This window comes from Mesocricetus auratus, unplaced genomic scaffold (assembly GCF_017639785.1).
Source record: "Mesocricetus auratus isolate SY011 unplaced genomic scaffold, BCM_Maur_2.0 Super-Scaffold_100018, whole genome shotgun sequence".
Taxonomy (NCBI): Eukaryota; Metazoa; Chordata; class Mammalia; order Rodentia; family Cricetidae; genus Mesocricetus; species Mesocricetus auratus.
In genome coordinates this window covers 44,565,568-44,583,624 of record NW_024429199.1, presented here as the reverse complement: position 1 = coordinate 44,583,624, position 18,057 = coordinate 44,565,568, and the positions used below count along the sequence as shown (strand labels likewise).

At 48.7% G+C, this 18,057-nt stretch overlaps 1 protein-coding gene across 3 annotated transcripts in view; it reads right to left on the bottom strand.

Moving 5' to 3' along the window:
• Map3k4 (mitogen-activated protein kinase kinase kinase 4) overlaps positions 1-18,057 on the bottom strand; it is a 91,413-nt gene that overhangs the window by 7,459 nt on the left and 65,897 nt on the right. For 2 of the 3 annotated variants that reach the window (XM_040758171.1, XM_040758169.1), the window contains exons 12-24: positions 15,829-15,990; positions 15,243-15,376; positions 14,527-14,605; positions 13,813-13,879; positions 10,176-10,272; positions 9,048-9,203; positions 6,573-6,673; positions 6,021-6,101; positions 4,625-4,816; positions 3,614-3,684; positions 2,851-2,967; positions 1,981-2,140; positions 116-238 (exon numbers count right to left, since the gene is read on the bottom strand). In XM_040758171.1, the coding sequence (XP_040614105.1) occupies positions 116-238; positions 1,981-2,140; positions 2,851-2,967; positions 3,614-3,684; positions 4,625-4,816; positions 6,021-6,101; positions 6,573-6,673; positions 9,048-9,203; positions 10,176-10,272; positions 13,813-13,879; positions 14,527-14,605; positions 15,243-15,376; positions 15,829-15,990 (1,540 nt within the window). The remainder of the gene's footprint in view (positions 1-115; positions 239-1,980; positions 2,141-2,850; positions 2,968-3,613; positions 3,685-4,624; positions 4,817-6,020; positions 6,102-6,572; positions 6,674-9,047; positions 9,204-10,175; positions 10,273-13,812; positions 13,880-14,526; positions 14,606-15,242; positions 15,377-15,828; positions 15,991-18,057) is intronic. The other variant, XM_040758170.1, reaches the window with a different exon arrangement.

Sequence of the window (18,057 nt, the reverse complement as noted above, 5' to 3'; positions counted from 1 at the left end):
ACTTAACCTGACACTAGTCACTTAAACCGACACAGTTCCAATCCACCAGGTGTCCTGAGAGGGTTTGAGGCTTTCCTCAAGTCAGAGCCCAGAGGCCAGTTGGACTAGGCCTTACCGGCTGTCCCCAGGGTACTGTTCACCTCTCCAGGCATGGTCTGGGTGTTGTTTTTAAGCTTTACCGAGCATCCAAAATCTCCCAGTTTGATTAGTCCAGATGACGTGAGGAAGATATTGGCACCTAAACAGAAACACGTAGTTGCTGAGCAGGTTCTGAAACACAATGTGGGCACCTCACACTGTTTTCGTGGTAATCCAAGCCCCTAAAAACCTCATCCACAAACTAAATAAAACGAGGTTTTGGAATTTCATTTAACAGGTGCAACCACAGGAAGATTTATGGACCACACCTACAAACTTTTGCAAATCAACACAAACTAACATCAGGCATATTCTGAATTGAAAGACACACAATCCATTAAAAACTCAGACATACTTATAGAGAAATTTAATACAAAATTCAGGTGTGTATGTGTGGCAGTCAATGAACATGGGACTGTTTGCCATGGGCAGTTTCTCTAACACAAAGGAGGCACAGAAGAAGAGTCTGCACACACTGGGAACTTTAAGAGACACATGCAAAGACCACCTCTTAGGCCATTTTAGCAGTAACTGAAAACAGCGCTGTATACTTTTCCATTCCAACATTCCTACAAGCAATACACATGTATCAACTCCTGCCAGAACCTGGGGTTACTGCTCATTTCCCAGGGTAGCCTAGATCATTACAGGCAAGACGGTACTGCTGTAATTAAGTCACACAACACACTTTACCAAGTACCACAGTATTACACTGGACACTCAGTGATGCAGTGAGCTTCTGACACTATCCATAACAGCTAGAGCCTCCGAGAGGCAGCCTCAACAACAGACTGCACAGTGACCATTCTGAAACTGTTCTCTGTCTGGTCTTAGCCATGCTCAACTATTTGATGAGGACGCCAATGAGCTAAACTGATTGTCGGGTTCAGAGGCTGTCCTGTGGGGTGCACAGACACTGAGTGTGGTGTGGGAGGCAGGACAAACGGATATGGGCGATGACAGGTCAGCAAATCCCAGTCTGACCCAGCACAGCTGTGTGGCAGACAGGCAAGGCAGCCTTCAAGCTGGCACAGGCTGGGGATTGAGGGTGAGGGGCCAGCAGAACATAAACAGTCCTCAGACCTAGGCCAAGCAGCTTCCAGGGTAACCAAGGACTGCCCAGAAATGGGGTCCAGTCCTTGGGCACAACGCAGGCCGCTCTTGAATAACCGTTTGGGCTAACCTCAGAATACGGGACAGCACGGAACTCTGAGCCAGTCGGGGTAAAAGCACTCTCCTGCTTTAACTGTCTCTCAGGCTCCTCAAAAGGTCACGTCAGGGTGTGGCTCAGGCCCTGGCAGTACGAGAGTTCTGAAAAGGGAGCATGGCCACTCTCCTGCGACAGGAAAGCATGGCGTACACAACTTCTCTTCACTGTATGTTCCAGGCTCACAGGCATTTTGTACTAAAAACACGCGTTTGGACACGAATAATGTTCACACTCGCTTCATGCACTTAACAACACGCATCTGGACACGAATACACACAGACCTTGGTGTGGGACAGGCGAGGGAGCTTTGTCACGTGAGCAGAGACTAAGCTACACCAAGGCACCTGCAGGAGCAGTACACACACTTCATTTCCAGGGAACCAACTTCTCTAAAGCCGGCTGCACGGGTGACAGCGAGGACTTTCTACCCGCGCGTGGGCTCCTGCGTTCTCTGCCAGCTCTTGGCTCAAGGCCCACTTTAGAAGCGCTTAAAGCAAAGGTGCACCCATCTGACGACGTAACGGGTGGGCGTGGGAGCACCCACTGCTGAGCCTGCATGGGAGCACCCACTGCTGAGCCTACTATGGGCTGGACACCAGGAGGCTGCCCGTGGAAGCCAGGCAAGGCGTTACCTTTGACGTCTCGGTGAACGATGCCATGCTCGTGGAGGACGTTGATGGCAACCGCGATCTGCTTGGAATACAGCCTGATGACGTGCTCCTGGAGCCCTAGTCTCGACACCTCCTCTAGCGTGCCCTCGTCACAGTACTCCATGAAGATGTACATCTCCTCCTGGGGAGCGAACAGGGCAGGACGCACACTTTGAACTTCCTTACGTGAACGCTGGGAACCCCAGGGCCCACGCATGCGGAGGAATCTGTGTTCCTCCGAGCAAGGTGTGGAGGAACCACACCTTGGACTTAGTGTCTGACAGATAACACCCACCCTGAGTACTGAGGCGGTGAGAGGTATAGCTGTGCCTAACTCTCCTGCCGCAGGCTGCCTGCCTCCTGCCTGGGGTGGTTCACCCTGAGACTATCTGCCAGGCAACCCTAGGCAGGGCGTGACAGCCGTGCCCACGGGTATTGCCAAGTACTGAAACATCCCTGTCAGTCACAAATCAACTAGTGAAAACACGATGATCAGCCCCGGCGGCGCTGACTCCTCACCAGCACGCTGCAAGCTGTCTTCCTTCCCTCTGTCTGTCACTCTGCACACAGGTAACCCTAGGGCTCAGTTTTCCCTGTCGCATGCAGACGTATTAGCAACAGGGAAGGGTGGGTGTCTGATAGCCGTGGCAGCTGGCACAGCAGCAGGAAGGGCTGATGCCTGGAGCCTGTGACTCAATCTCCGGAAGAATTCTCTGGTTTCAGAGGGAAGGCAGAAGTGGCACAGCCACGGGGGGGGGTCCCCTGACAGCCGGGCAGTGGAACCTGTGACACAGAACGGGGCTGCGCCGCGGCCCACGGACTCCCCACACAGTGTGACTGCAGCTGGCTTACTCTGTGAAGTTCCACGCCAAAGTACCGAACTAGGTTGGGGTGCTTGATGCCTTCAAATATTTTCAATTCGTCTGCAGTTTCCTTGATAGTTTTATGGTCATTGGGCTGAAACCGAATCTGGAGAAGGAAAACTATGGTTACTATGGATACTTCTTGAACACTGAGGGTGGAAAGCTGTCTCCTGACATATCAGTTCCTAGCCTACAGGACCAGAACCAACATGTAAACACTAAGGGGTTGATGATGGATTTGGTAAATTTGGAGCAAGGCAGGCAAGGGTGAGAAAAAACGCCTCTGAAGTTCAGAGGTGACTGGCGACTGCAGCTTACTCAGCCCGTCAGTCAACACGCCCTCTCCCCTAGTCCCCAGTCTGGAGCCTCAGCAACCCTGCTCTTGCCCATCCTCCCTTCTGAAGCTCCCTGTCTTTTCCTCACAAGCATCCACAGGGTTAGTGGTGGCTCCATCCCCAAGCTTTCCTCAGGGCTCCCAGCTGTCTCCACAGGGCCTACCCACCCACTCTGCACTGCAATTCCTTGAGACCCTGCTCTCTGAAGTCCTTTCTGGTGTCACCAATCTTCGACTAAGTCATCTCGGGGAGCTGCCAGCCACTCCAGATGTCAAAGGCTAAAACACAGGACCAGTAACTCGCCACTCAAGAGTCCTGGGGCCAGGTGCATACACCAGGGCAATAAACACGGTAGCTCTCCTGAATCTAAATCACCCAGATTTACGTGACACAAAGGCCCAGGGAACCATGACTCACCTCCTTCATGGCCATCAGCTCCCCTGTGTCGACGCTGATACAGGTGTATACTTTCCCATACTGTCCTTCTCCTGCCAACAACACCAACAGACCGCTCTTCCAGTCACTACAGACAGTTGTCAATGCAGCTTACAATAATCTCTAACTGGCATGCTGACAGAGCTACCACTGTGCTGACTCTAGTTTGTACTTCAGACCAAAGCAGTCTTAGTGTTCCCTGACACCCAAAGTTCTGGGCAATCACATCACAGCACATGCCCTATCTGCAAATGTCATTGTGACAGAGGAGAGCTTCAGAGAACCCCAGGACAGCTATGAAGATAAGTAAGTGGTGTGCTGTTCCTAAGCCCTTGTTCCCCTCAAGAGCCCTGGGCTGCAACTGGGGCAGAGGGGAGTGGCCAGCAGCACATCCGGACCCTCTGGCCACACTGCTACAGGCCCTCAAGTGTGAGGGCAATCTTCAGACACTCCTTCTGGGACGATATCACTGAAGGAGATCAAGAGCTACGATGAAGACGTTTCATAAAGTATTTGACTGTTCAGTCATAGACAGTACACCTCTAGTTTCCTGGGGCCCACAACATTCTTACAGCTGTGTTTGCCTCTTGGACTTAGTGTCTGACAGATAAATGTATTTAAGTGCGTGACAAGTCTGGGACATCACGCCCTACCACTAGTTATTTTGTTAAGAGATGATTCCACCTAGAAGTCAATTAGGCAATATTTTAGGGGGGTTAAAAAAAAAGATTGCATGTCCTGATTTATACCTAGTCTCTTTTCAAATATTCTTGTAGGAATAAAAGAACACACAGGAACAAGAGGGAAATTTTCAACATTTCTAAATGGAAAATTCTGGAATTAGCGAGCAAAACTAGTCAGCTTAGCGAACTACCTAAAAGTCTTTTCTCAATTTTCATTTTAAACACAGTTTAGAAACAAAACATCAAAAAGAATCACCCATAAAACAGCAGGAAGAGAGTCGCCCCTGGCGAGTGACCCTCAGGCCCTCACCTATTTTGTTTCCTCTCTGCCATTTAAACGTCACCTTCCTCAGCCCCACGTGCATGATATTGTCGTAGGATTTCGGGGTATCACAGACTTGACCGATGATATTCTTTCTCCTCATTTCTCGGTACCTCCTCTCTTCAAAGAGCCGGACTGACTTCTGGATAGCTTCTATGGGCCCCTGCTTAGAGGCAGAGTCTGCGGGAGACGTGAACTCGTCAGTCCCAGGACGTAGGAGAGCCGGTTCCAAGACGGCACAAAGGAAAGAGCAACACCTGATGTCTAACTCCATTGTTTCCCTCCATGACATAATTTCCTTCTTAGCCCATGCACGGTACTCCACGGTATGGGTGCACGTGTGCACACACACGTGTGACACTTTCTGCCACATCCTCTGCTGATGGACACCACAGCTGGTCACACTCAGGCGTCCCAGCTATTATGGGCTACAACCGTGACTCACGGTGATGGGCGCCTCAGCTTTGTCCAGCAGACAAAGTTCTTTGAAGATCTGGATGACGGTGGGGTTCATTTGAAAAGTGGTATTCCCAAACATTTAAGTTTCAATTAGTTTTATTTTGTTTTCTTCCTTTCTACTAGAAGCATTTTTCTTTAAACCTGGAAATCTCACTTGTTTCTTTTACCCAAATATATGATACACCAGGTTTGCCTGGACAAGTTTTTCACAACTATGACGCTGTGGACCCCACAGTCAAAATCTGTGAAAAGATTCCTTAATTATACAACAGTGAGCCTCTCTCTGGAAGACTTTAACATGTCACTGGGAATTGCAGCTTTTTAGAGAGGGACATAGTCCTGGTGGGTCCCAATTTTACCTGACCACCAAGTACTTGTTTTCAAAAGCAGAGAAGTCACGGCCACACTGTGTCCATAGGAACTACCGTTACAGGTGGGCTGACACACAGACTGGTTCCCAGTTTCTGGCCTCAGGCCCTGAAGCGTCTCCCTCAACATGCATGAATCTGCACAGGGCCTGACAACTGTTGCACCAAAGTCATTTCTTGCTGCCGCCCAGCTCTGTTAGATTAATCTAACCCTCCCACGAGCCTGCATCACGGCACTGGAATTCTAATCGAGCCCCGTTTCTCCCTAATTCGTCTGACAAGATGGCTTTCTCAGAGCAACTTCAGCCACCACCTCCCACCAGCCACGGTTCCTTGCCTCAGTTCCTCAGCTGAAGAGGAAAACTTACAACATCAAGGGGCCATCGAGGGTTGAGCACCCTCAAACGCTCTTGTGATTTATTGTAACAAACAGAAAATGCCCAGAAAGGTCACGGCATCGACTACGATGTCAGAGGCACCATGAGATCACAGATGTTAACGTTGCAGACCTAATGACTCGGAGCCTGAATACCATCAAGCACGGGTTCCTCTCATACCTTTGGTCTGGCTAATGAGTGTGCGAAGCTCCCAACTTCTCCGTGTTGATCCGCTAGAGTCACTTCGAGGATACGCTGGCTCTGCAGGAGAGGTTTTCATACAGATTAAGACTTACGGAAACACTGCACTGGGCTGAGGTGGTGACAACAGTCACTCCAGTCTGCTCTTACGCCCAGTGACTCTGATGTCTCTATTCACTTCTAGAAAATGGCACCTCATGAAGAAATTGTTACAGAACACACCAAGACAACATTCTAGGGGACCTGATGGGAGAGGCAGTTTTGGGGACTGCCGCCACATTACATCACAGTAACACTCATGTATTTCTAAAGTGAGTAAGGAGAGTACTGAAGAATTAAAACATCAAGGGGATATTGTTTGTACAACACAGTCAAGAAGACTTACAATATGCAAAACCGTACTCAAAGGCTGAGGTGGGCAGGGCTAAGGCTCCCCTGAAGCGTGGTGGCTCCCACCAGTCCTGTTCAAGGGCATCATTCTGGTGGGTTAAGATGAACAGGGAGGCTGCTGGGAAACACACTGACACTCACCTTCTCGCTCCTCTGTGGGACTTGAGTGACGACTCAGTGACCTGAACTGCAGCTCTGCAGCTATGGATGCCAAGCGATCATTTTCCGGGACGCTGGAACCCCTGTTTCAACATTAAAACAACAACAGCAACTGAGCTATCAAGTCAGCAGAGGGTAAAACGCAAAGGTCTGTGAGATTCTTCTAGAGTTCCGAGTCTCAACAGGACAATACTGCCTGGGGGACCGTTACAGTGTCTGTAGACACTGTGACTGTTGATTGTGAGGGTGCAACTGGCATCTAGGGGGCAGAGGACACATAGGCAAGTCCTGCAAAATCTACCACCCAAATAAATGGGACAGCCATTGAGACAGGGTCTCCCCAGCCTGACTGCAGGGCACTCGGCCCCAGAGTTTGCTCATTCTACATTAACAACAGAAACACAAATAAAACCCATCTATTTAAACGGCAGTGCATGGAAAGGTCCACAGTTTAAGCCTAGCATGAATAGAGGGGCAGGAACCAAATTAGGTGACATTTAAGGTTGCCAACAAATTATATTTAGATTAACTATAATGAGAATGGGAAAATGAGTACATGGTTCAAAAGATTGCAGATGTCTAGCAGTGAGAAAGTTGAGCCTAATGATTTCCCAAGCAGCAGCAAGCAGCTGGAGAGCAAGAGAGGTTAGTCAGGCAGCTGCTTTCCTGCAACAAAGTGCAATGTTCACAGTAAAAATGAGCTCACAGGGTAAGGCTGTGATTAAATTAGGAAGTGCTGAACTGGAGCCCACGTAACCCAGGGCCACATGAGAGTGGGATCTGCTGCCTGAGTGCACGCTCAAGCGTCCACAAGTGCGGTGCATCTGAGCAGGGCGCTGGGCAGCAGGGTCACCAGCCATGGCCTCGGCATGGGCTGCTCTGTGGACATCTGATGTGGCCAGTGCCTCTGCTGCCTGTGGCTCCTAGGAACATCTCTGGAGGCACATGGGGGTCAGGACACTGACAAAAGGGAGGACAGGGTCCACTCCTAAGCAGGGCCATATCTGAGAGGCCACGGGGGCCACTCGATGTCTCTGCCTTCTTCCTTTCCCGAAGGTGGAATAAGTCAATTTCGTGCCTTTCAGAGATTTCTGCCAGTGTAAATGACAAGAAGTGTCCTTGAAGAAGCGATGCATTTGTGAATGGGAGGTGGGGGGTAGGGTGAATTACAAGGTTCATCGATTTCTTGAAACTGCTGAAAATGAACAGGTGGTTCTTAAGCATCCATGGAAGCTGGCTTAGGAAAGTCCAGCACTGAAAAAAATGCTTTGTTTTCAAATAAACACTGACGGCAGAGTTTAAGCCTAGAATAGCTACTTCTACAGTCAACAAAATGAAATGTCACTGAACATTGTGTCTCTGGGGCTGCCGTTTTCAGGCCCATGCTGTGCTAGGACTTGGGTTCTCAAGTCCATACAGAGCAGGCCTGAGCAGCAGTGGACCACCCGGCAGGCCCCTCACGATACTCCCAGGATTGCCACAAAAGGGAGCGGTGCTGGCAGGAGTCTGGGACTCCCACAAGCCTTTGTGGGACTTCACTTGCTCTATCGACGTTGACGGACATAGTATCTCAAAGCAAACCCTGTTACTTTGCGTTAAAAAAACAAGAATAAAAACCGTCAAAACTATGCTGCTTCTAAAGCTACTGGAGGTCGGTGGCTCTGAACTAAGCCTGACATACACAGCATTCCAGAAAGATGCTGTGGCGGGGGCTCTGGACAAACGTGGGATGGGAACGCAGCAGCGGGAAGCGGGGCGCCAAGGTGGTTAACGTTCTCCCCTGCTTCTCTTGGTTTTGCACACGTCACTATGACAACAGTCTAGGTAGCTCCATGGCGACATAGAAGCAAACGTGAAGACATGTGCCATGACACTCTCCAAAACTAAAAACAAGTGGTAAATGGGAGTTGCCTTTAATATTATTTTATTTTATTGTTAATGGATTAAGCTGTAAAAGATTTAACTTTTAAGGCTACAGGCATGACTAAAAATTAGCACTATTAATTATTTTAACGAGTAGCAGTATCAGAGACGTCTGTAGGACATTAGACCAGTGTTAGAGTCAGTCTAACATCTTTGTAGTCTTTCGAGCTGCAAACCCTTGTCATCTGGCCTCCAGAGCGTCACGCTAGGTGCCCCACGTGGCACTGCCCAACAGCATTCCTGTTTTGCTTTGCTGCTACCCGGGAAAGACCGCTGGGCCCAGCCTGGAGTCCTCTGGGGCACTAGGGCAGAGCTGGGGGATTTTTAGCTGGTGCTGGCTCCAAGGGAGAAGTGTTACCACCAGTAAATGGTCTATTTCTGTCGCTTGCTCCCAGGATCTGGAGGCTATGACGACCCACAGGGCCCCCCAGGCACCACGGCCACAGCTGTCCCTCTGTCACGCGTCGCTAAGAAACCAGTGGAAGGGCATGAGGGGCAGCGGGGTGGGAGTCACTGCCGGTGTGGTGGGACTACCTGGTTTCAGGGGCAGTGTTGACAGGTTTGGCCGGCGCAGGGTCACCACCACCTGGGCCAGGGCGGCCAGTGGCAGTGGTGGCGGCGGCGGCAGCAACAGCAGCAGCAGCAACAGAGTTGCCATGGTTCCGAGCGTCGGAAGGCACGCTCCGAGTGCTAAGACGAGAAGAAAGGCTTCAGGAACACAGGGAGGAAAGGGGTGGGGTGGCACATAACACATGGGCATGAAATGAAAAAATCTATAAAAATGTAAAATGTACGTCACTACTTGAGAGTTCTGGTCTGTGGAGGGGGACAAGAAAATAAAAGAAACTAGTCAAAGACCCTGACCGAGAAAACCCTACCACATGAAATTAGCTTGCCATAGGGATCGGAGTGAGAAAACCAGGACATTCACTACCACAGGTGCGTAAACGCCAATCCTGGGGCATCAGTGTGGACGCGCGTGTGCATCAGTGTGGACACGGGTGTGCATCAGTGTGGACGCGCGTGTGCATCAGTGTGGACGCGCGTGTGCATCAGTGTGGACGCGCGTGTGCATCAGTGTGGACGCGCGTGTGCATCAGTGTGGACGCGCGTGTGCATCAGTGTGGACGCGCGTGTGCATCAGTGTGGACGCGCGTGTGCATCAGTGTGGACGCGTGTGTGCAGCAGTGTGGACGTGTGTGTGCAGCAGTGTGGACACGCGTGTGCTTCTGGACGGCCAACGTAATTCACAACCATACACACTCACAAATGTCAACAGTGGAGTGTCACTCCAGCTTTCTCCACTCTTAAAGGGACACTGGGAACTGTCCTTACAGGCTCACTATGCTTTGTGTGCTTAGAACTGCTTTCCTAAGATAATTTTTCCAAGAAAGAAAAAGAAAGAACTACTCCAAAGTCAGAAAGCACCCAGTAGCTGGGGTTATAAGGAAGCTGGGAGCTAAGTCATCTTGAAAGGCTCCGGCTGTCTTTCTTCTGCGACTAAGACACTGAGGAGTGTCCTCAAGACGACAAGAGAAGAGATCTAGGAAGCGTCTGGTCAGTTAGCAGGAAAATCCCTGACTCCACAGCAAGCACCCGCTGACTCCAGAGCATACGCAAGCACAGCAGAGACGAGTCTGGGATGCAGGAGTGACAACGTACCTGAATCCCTCTGGGGTCGGGATGATGAGGTGTGGGTTGGGAGGGTCACTGTGGCATCGGGGCACCTTCACAGGACGGGGGCTGTTCCGATGAATAGCTGCAGGAAATGGCAACCAAGGAAACTTGTCAAAGTGGGCAGCAGAGCACTACCACGCCAGGCCACTTAGTGTAAGTGAAATGGCATTTGACTTTGCTAGTGACCAAGCAAATATTAACAAATATGCCACCTTCATAAAAGCTGGCAAAGCTATATCACACACTCAAACTTTTCTCCACCAAAACCATGCTTTTGTAGACCCTGTTGTGAACAGTACGTAGCATCTGCTGAACAAATGACTAGCATCCATCTGGACCCAGTGAACCACTGAGGCATATTTGGAAGTTTGCCAATACAGAAGGAACTCTCTGTGCCACCCACATGTGAAGATTCCACATGCAGACGTCTGTGAAGGTTCTGGGTGGAGATCTCTGCAACTCAAACATATACAATGATGCAACACTACTTAACACCAAGCCAGGCCAGGGATGGGCACCATTTCCCTGGCTTTTCCCTAGAGTAGATGTCTTCCCTTCTCCTTTTAAATGGGCTAATACGAGACCAGCACAGACACAATTCAAGATAAAACTAAAACAGAAAACCCATATGACATTTAGAATTAGATGCCATTATTACTGACAAACTTGATGGTGCTGGGGACTCAAGCCAGGCCCAGTACACACTAGGAATACAATCCGCATCTCAGTCCACACGTGAGATGAAACTCAAAGGCCAAATGTAAAACCAGTGATTTTCCTACTACAAAATGGACACGGTTTCACCTCCCCAGGATCATGTGGGGCAGTGACTTCCATGCCACCATCTGTCTGTTCTGACATGTCTTTCTCTTGCGTTTGCCTTTAGTCTACACACAGTTAACCCCAAATGGAAGCCCTTGTGTCAATGCTCTGTTTGTTCTTTTAGTAACATGATGCACACAGCGAGACACACCAAACGGGAGCTCGCCAGCTCCCTTGCAAACAGAAACCAAGCACCCGTCAGAGGGGCGGGGCCATCCCCGTGTGTTTCGTCATCTCACTTGATGTTGGGGAAGTCCTGTGTATATGTCAATAAAGCACTGTCTGGCCAATAGGAATCTAGATAGGTAGGGCTAGGAATCCAGGAGGATTCTGGGAAGGAGAAACACGAGAGAGTTCGAGATGTAACGCCATGGGGTAGGAGCCCGGAACTATTCTCCGGTAAGAGACATACTTAGATTAACAATTATGGGGTAATTACTTAATTCAGAGCTAGCCAGTAAGAAACAAGCAAGGCCAACAGCTTCATAATTAATACAGCGTCCTGTGTGTTTATTTGGGGACTACAATGTGGCAGAGCCCAGGCGGCTGGCGGGGGATAAACCAAAGCGGCTAGCAGGAAAAGCTGCCCGTAACAACTTGAGATGCCAAATGGAATAAAAGTCATAATAACATGGAAGAGAGACAAAAACAATTGAGGAAGCTGATGTCATAAGCCAGCAGACACTGGCAACTGCTCAGTCAAAAATTACTACAAGAATTTCCCACAAAGGTGTGGAGTGAAAAGCATGGTTAAAAAAAAAAAAACAAAACTATACAAAAACATGTTTAACATTCTTCATGCACAAAACATTTAAGAGTCTCTTTTCTCCCCCTCCCTGCATGCATGCATGTATGTATGCATGCATGGATGAGGGCAGGCATGACAGAGGCCCGGCATTATGCATCCCCGGCAATTTTCACTGCATATGATGGCGGTGACGGCTTTTATATTCTGTAACTTTTTACACTGAAAACTTCCACAAATGTCCACCTTCTATATCTTTCTACTTTATAATTGTTCTATAAACAATTTCTCCCTGAGCCACAGGATGGCTCAGTGGGGGAAAGATACTTGCTGTCAAGCTTGACAACCCGAGTTAGATTTCCAGGACACACACGGGAGAATAAGACACCAACTCCTCCATGTTGCCCTCTGACCTTCACACGTGCACCCTGACATACATGCATACGTGTGTGCTCAGGCACACCCATATACACATTAAATATGCAATAATAATTTAAAAAGAAAAGAAATTATGTCCTAGGTAATAAAATATCTTAAAGAAGTGATTTGACCAGGTTACTGATCATGTAGGTTAAGAAATCAGAACATCAAATTCTATTGATGCTAGGGCTGGAGAGATGGCTCAGAGGTTAAGAACGCTGACTGTTCTTCCAGAGATCCTGAGTTCAATTCCCAGCAACCACATGGTGGCTCACAACCATTTGTAATGAGATCTGGCCTGCAGGCATACATGTAGGTAGAACACTGTATGCATAATAAGTGAATAGATAAATAAATGTAGAATCTTGTTTCCATTAAAAAAAATTCTATTGATGCAAGTGGAGCCAATCAAGAGTATGAGGAGAATAGGGTGCTCTGTGAAGACACGCTCTTCTCTGCGAATGAATGTGAGTAGTTGTAGGAGAGAGCTCGCATATCCGAGATACTGGCCATGCCCGCTTGGGGCAAGGACAGAGGGATGTGGGAAAGGCGAGAGATGAGGAAAAGAAAGTAAAACGTCTCTGTTTGATGATGGCCATGCCTCGGAGAGCAGAGCTCTTCCCAGCTTCCCCTGGAAGTGATTTCTACATTTAATAAAGTATCCTAGACCCCCTTTTTCCTGTTGCACTGTTTTCCTTTTCAAGTAGTTTTACAATATTAACTGTCACTTTCATGACAGCCTTAGGAAGAAGGATGGTATATAAACAGTGTGAATTTTATATTCTACAACAAAAGCAGTGATTAAGGCCTATTCATATACTAAAGTTTTCTGTGGCCGGTAAGTTATCTTTTAACCAACATGGCTGATGTTTGGCAAAGTTATCATTTCTGAACTATTGTATACAATTGAAAGTTTCTATTTTGGAGTGCTTACAGCATGATTATGACTTTGTTTTACTCACTGACTATATCAAGGATGACAGTCTTTCTTAATAAATATTTTCTTCTCCTTCTTCCTTCTTCTTTTTTATTTTTTCAAGACAGGATTTTTCTCTGTGTAGCCCTGGCTGTCCTGGAACTGACACTATAAACCAGGCTGGCCTCAAACTCTGCCTCTGTCTCCCAAGAGCTGGGGACATTAAAGCTGTATGCCAGCAGAGCCCAGCTAATAATGTCATTTTTAAAAATTAAAACCAGAAGGGCAGTGGTGGTGCACACCTTTAATCCTCCAGGCACTTGGGAGGCAGAGGCAGGCGGATCTCTGTGAGTTCGAGGCCAGGCTGGTCTACAGAGGGAGTACCAAGGCAACAAAGTTACACAGAGAAACCTCCAAAATTTACTTGAGTGGGGAAGTTGGAAAAGGAGGGAAAAAACATACATCCCTCCCTGTTTGTCCTATACACAAAGATTTTAACAAGGAGAGCAGGCTGCAGTATTAACACCAGACAAACACAACCAGTTCAAATGTACTGATGCATTTTAATCTTCCTGTAGAGTTTAGAAGTTCCTAGACAAGCCCCTTCTCTGTCACCTTCTGAGTATTTTTAGATATATCTTTTATTATTATAAATCACATCAATCCTAAGATAACTTGCTCATCACAATCAGCGTGTGCTGTTCTCACAAGGTACACACCTGTGACAGGGCTGTGTGGCTTTCCTATGACGTGGCCAATGCACTCATTCATCAAGGCTTGCAGACTCTGGAAACCAGAGAAAAACCGGAAGAAGAAAAAAAGTCTTAATTCTCTAAGTGGCACACTAGGCTCAGTTTATTTGACCTTAGGTCTTTCTAGGTAGTTTAAAAGACAAAAGATACAAGGATAAAGAGGATGCAAGTTAAATACCATTGAAACACTATGTGATACATTGCACTCTCATAAACAAAGGCAACTCAGCAGACGATCCCCCCTGAAACACGGGCATCCATAAGCAGAGATCAAGTGTCTCCTCGACCAGAGGGCAACAGGAGGGAACCCGCATCTGTGCAGGGGATGGCCACAACAGTGACAGCCTGTGGCACCGACCCTGCACTCTGATGATGGCACTGAGGGCAAACAGTCCATCCTGCTCTTCAGTAACTTCTGAAAGGGCCCTGAGCTGGCAGTTGTAAGATATGGACACCAGCATCTATTTCAGAAGTGTGAGGGTGCAGAAGCCCCCGCAGCCAGCTGCGCACAGCCGTAAAAACACAAGGACACTGGAAACCCTGCCACATTTTAAGGGGAGCCTCAGTGGCTCAGCACCCTCGTGGCAATAACAGGACGAGCACTGAGGAACAGGACTCCACAGAAAATACCCCATGCAGACGGAAGGGGCTGACAGAAAAAGTATTTAGAGTATGTCCTACCAGGAAGTCATCTTCTGGTAAAGCTGAAATAAAGGCAGGTTCGATGGCTTGTAGGAAATCAAAGCCCTGAGTGGCCCACCTGTCACATGAAAATATTCAACAGTCACACAATAGCTGGGTAAATGCGGCAGACTACACAATACTGAAATTAGTGTAAACGTAATTGGAAAACTTACTATCTAAGACTTGCAATGGGGGGGTCACTGTACAAGACAGCTTTTTAAAGTCGACTGTAGTGCCAAAGAGAAACTGAAGGCAGGTAGGACGGCAGGTATACCCAATCATCTGTGAGCCTGTCACCCCAGATTCTAACTCTGCGTTTCACGTGTCTGCACTGTTGTGACTTGGAAGTGGCTTCCAACCGCCCCGTCTGCTCAGATGGATTATAGAGTGACTGGCCACATTTCACTCATGCTCAGGGACCACTGGATGCTAGTGGACACCTGCAGAGCGTTACAGACAGGGACAATTCACACACGTCCCTGCAGGTCCCGCTCAGGAGGCAGGCCGTTTAGGACTGTCAGAGCTTTTCTTTCCTCTATTATTAGTCACAAGCTTCATATGCACATACTGCCATTTAAAAAGCGCTGACTGCAACTGACAGGGAATGAGCGGTCTTGTTGTCTGATCTGCTTATGAAAATCACGCGGTACAAAGGGACACGATACTGCCCCCCACTGCGTCCCGCGAGAGGCGAGCATCCCCTTGGCCATTACCTGGGCCTCGTGCCTCGGCCGCTCTCACACTTGGTCAGGACGTAATTCATCCATTTCCGGGCAAAGCTTATGTATTTGTCTCCTATTTTCTGTCTGAACTCTCCAGACATCAAACGCACAACTTCTTTATGATACTGTAATAAGATTTCATGTATATCATAATTAACAAAACCATTCTAGAGATATCTATACACAATTATGTTATGTCTGCCCAAAATGTCTTTTTCTAAAACTGAACAGCAAAATCTAGTTAGTACATATACTTTGAATAGCCCATAGAATTACAGAATACAGCCACAAAATATAGTTTGGTGAATACTTTATTAGTATTTAAATTAAGAATGTATTTTTATGATATTATATATCTCTTAGAGGAGAGCTATGAGTAGAAACTAAACCTGGGCAACATCTGACAGTTTAAAAGGAAACTGACATTTTGGACACTTCTCAGCAGGGTAAGGTGACATTCCTGACAATGCAATGATTGTAATCAATGTAAGACTTGGCGTAGAGAGTCCACAATGTCTCTTGTAATCCACAAAGCAATTTCTGGACTGTGCGGTGCTCCCTCACACCTGGTACCCACCTCGAACCCAAAGTTGTAGCCTTGAATCATTGCTTCTCGGTAGTACTGCTGCAGCGTGGCCGACTCGGACTCATCCACCTCAGCATCGAACTCCAGCGTGAACATGTGGTCCACCCGGTCAATGGCATCGCTCACTCTGTTGCACAGCTCAAGGGCATCATTCTGCAGGGTCCAAGGAGAAGCACATCGGCACTGCCCACGGGGAGACACCACACCCAGCACGGACAGAAACCACTGAGGCACTTCCAAAATATGACGGACAATCCTGTGTTCACCCGTGTTTGTCTGAGGTGTTCTCTAACACCTCACAAAACACCAAGCGGAAACAACCCGCATGAAGGGGATGCACCTGAGTGCACTCTGGTCTCTGGATGGGCACTGATGACACGTGTCACCTGAGTGCACTCTGGTCTCTGGATGGGCATTGATGACATGTGTCACCTGAGTGCACTCTGGTCTCTGGATGAGCATTGATGACACGTGTCACCTGAGTGCACTCTGGTCTCTGGATGGGCATTGATGACACGTGTCACCTGAGTGCACTCTGGTCTCTGGATCGGCACTGATGACACAGGTCACCTGAGTGCACTCTGGTCTCTGGATGGGCACTGATGACACAGGTCACCTGAGTGCACTCTGGTCTCTGGATGGGCATTGATGACACGTGTCACCTGAGTGCACTCTGGTCTCTGGATGGGCATTGATGACACAGGTCACCTGAGTGCACTCTGGTCTCTGGATCGGCACTGATGACACGTGTCACCTGAATGCACTCTGGTCTCTGGATGAGCATTGATGACACAGGTCACCTGAGTGCACTCTGGTCTCTGGATGGGCATTGATGACACAGGTCACCTGAGTGCACTCTGGTCTCTGGATGAGCATTGATGACACAGGTCACCTGAGTGCACTCTGGTCTCTGGATGGGCATTGATGACACAGGTCACCTGAGTGCACTCTGGTCTCTGGATGGGCACTGATGACACAGGTCACCTGAGTGCACTCTGGTCTCTGGATGGGCACTGATGACACGCGTCACCTGAGTGCACTCTGGTCTCTGGATGGGCATTGATGACACAGGTCACCTGAGTGCACTCTGGTCTCTGGATGGGCACTGATGACACAGGTCACCTGAGTGCACTCTGGTCTCTGGATCGGCACTGATGACACAGGTCACCTGAGTGCACTCTGGTCTCTGGATCGGCACTGATGACACAGGTCACCTGAGTGCACTCTGGTCTCTGGATCGGAATTGGTGACACGTGTCACCTGAGTGCACTCTGGTCTCTGGATGGGCACTGGTGTCACAGGTCACCTGAGTGCACTCTGGTCTTTGAATAGGCATTGATGTCACAGGTCACCGGCACTTTTGTGCATTAACCACAAGAGATCATCAAAACAGGAGGAGGTACAGTCTACTGCCACCTGGTGGGTAGAGACCAAGGATGCTGCCAAGTATCCCACAACACACAAGACACGCCCTTACCATTCCAAAGGGAGACCCCCCCACCACCCCACAGAGCAGAAGACACCCCCACCACCCATACACTAGGAGACACCCCACCACCTCACGCAGCAGGAAAGACACCCTAACCCTCCACAGAACAGAGAATCATGGGCCGCAATGTCAACAGGGCAGTGGCTGAGAAACCGACATTAACTTAAGCTTCTGTATGTGGCGTCATACTGGCTCCAAGCTCACCCTCCTTCCACCCATCTCACACCCTGTATACTGGGGTCGATCACCCACATAGCACTGCAAAGCGTTCTGCAGAAATCTTCCAAACCCCAAGGCTCAGGAAATAAAATTTGGTATTTTTCATCAAACCAGTCTGCGGCCGACCTCCTCTCACCATTTAGCTCCTATTTGACTCCCCACTTTTTTATGTATGCGTCCAACCAGACTGTGACGCTCAGTCAGCAGACCCCCAACCTTGATCCACGGACGTCGGTGCCCCAACGTTCCTTTTGTTGGTTACACCCCATCCTTCCTGTTTTGAAACTCTCCAGAGCCATGCTACCCATAATGCAATTCCCATTTGCTACAAGGAGGTGCTGACCAGACACCTCTCAGTGTGACGGTTCGTGCCCCAGAACCAGTATGCTCCAAATCCAAGTAAAACCAACACTGCACAACAACCTATGCTCTCCAGAGCGCCCTGGCTTGAACTAAAAGAAAAGACAACAGTCTCCTTGCCCTGGTACAGGGGAGGGGACGCAGGAGGAAAC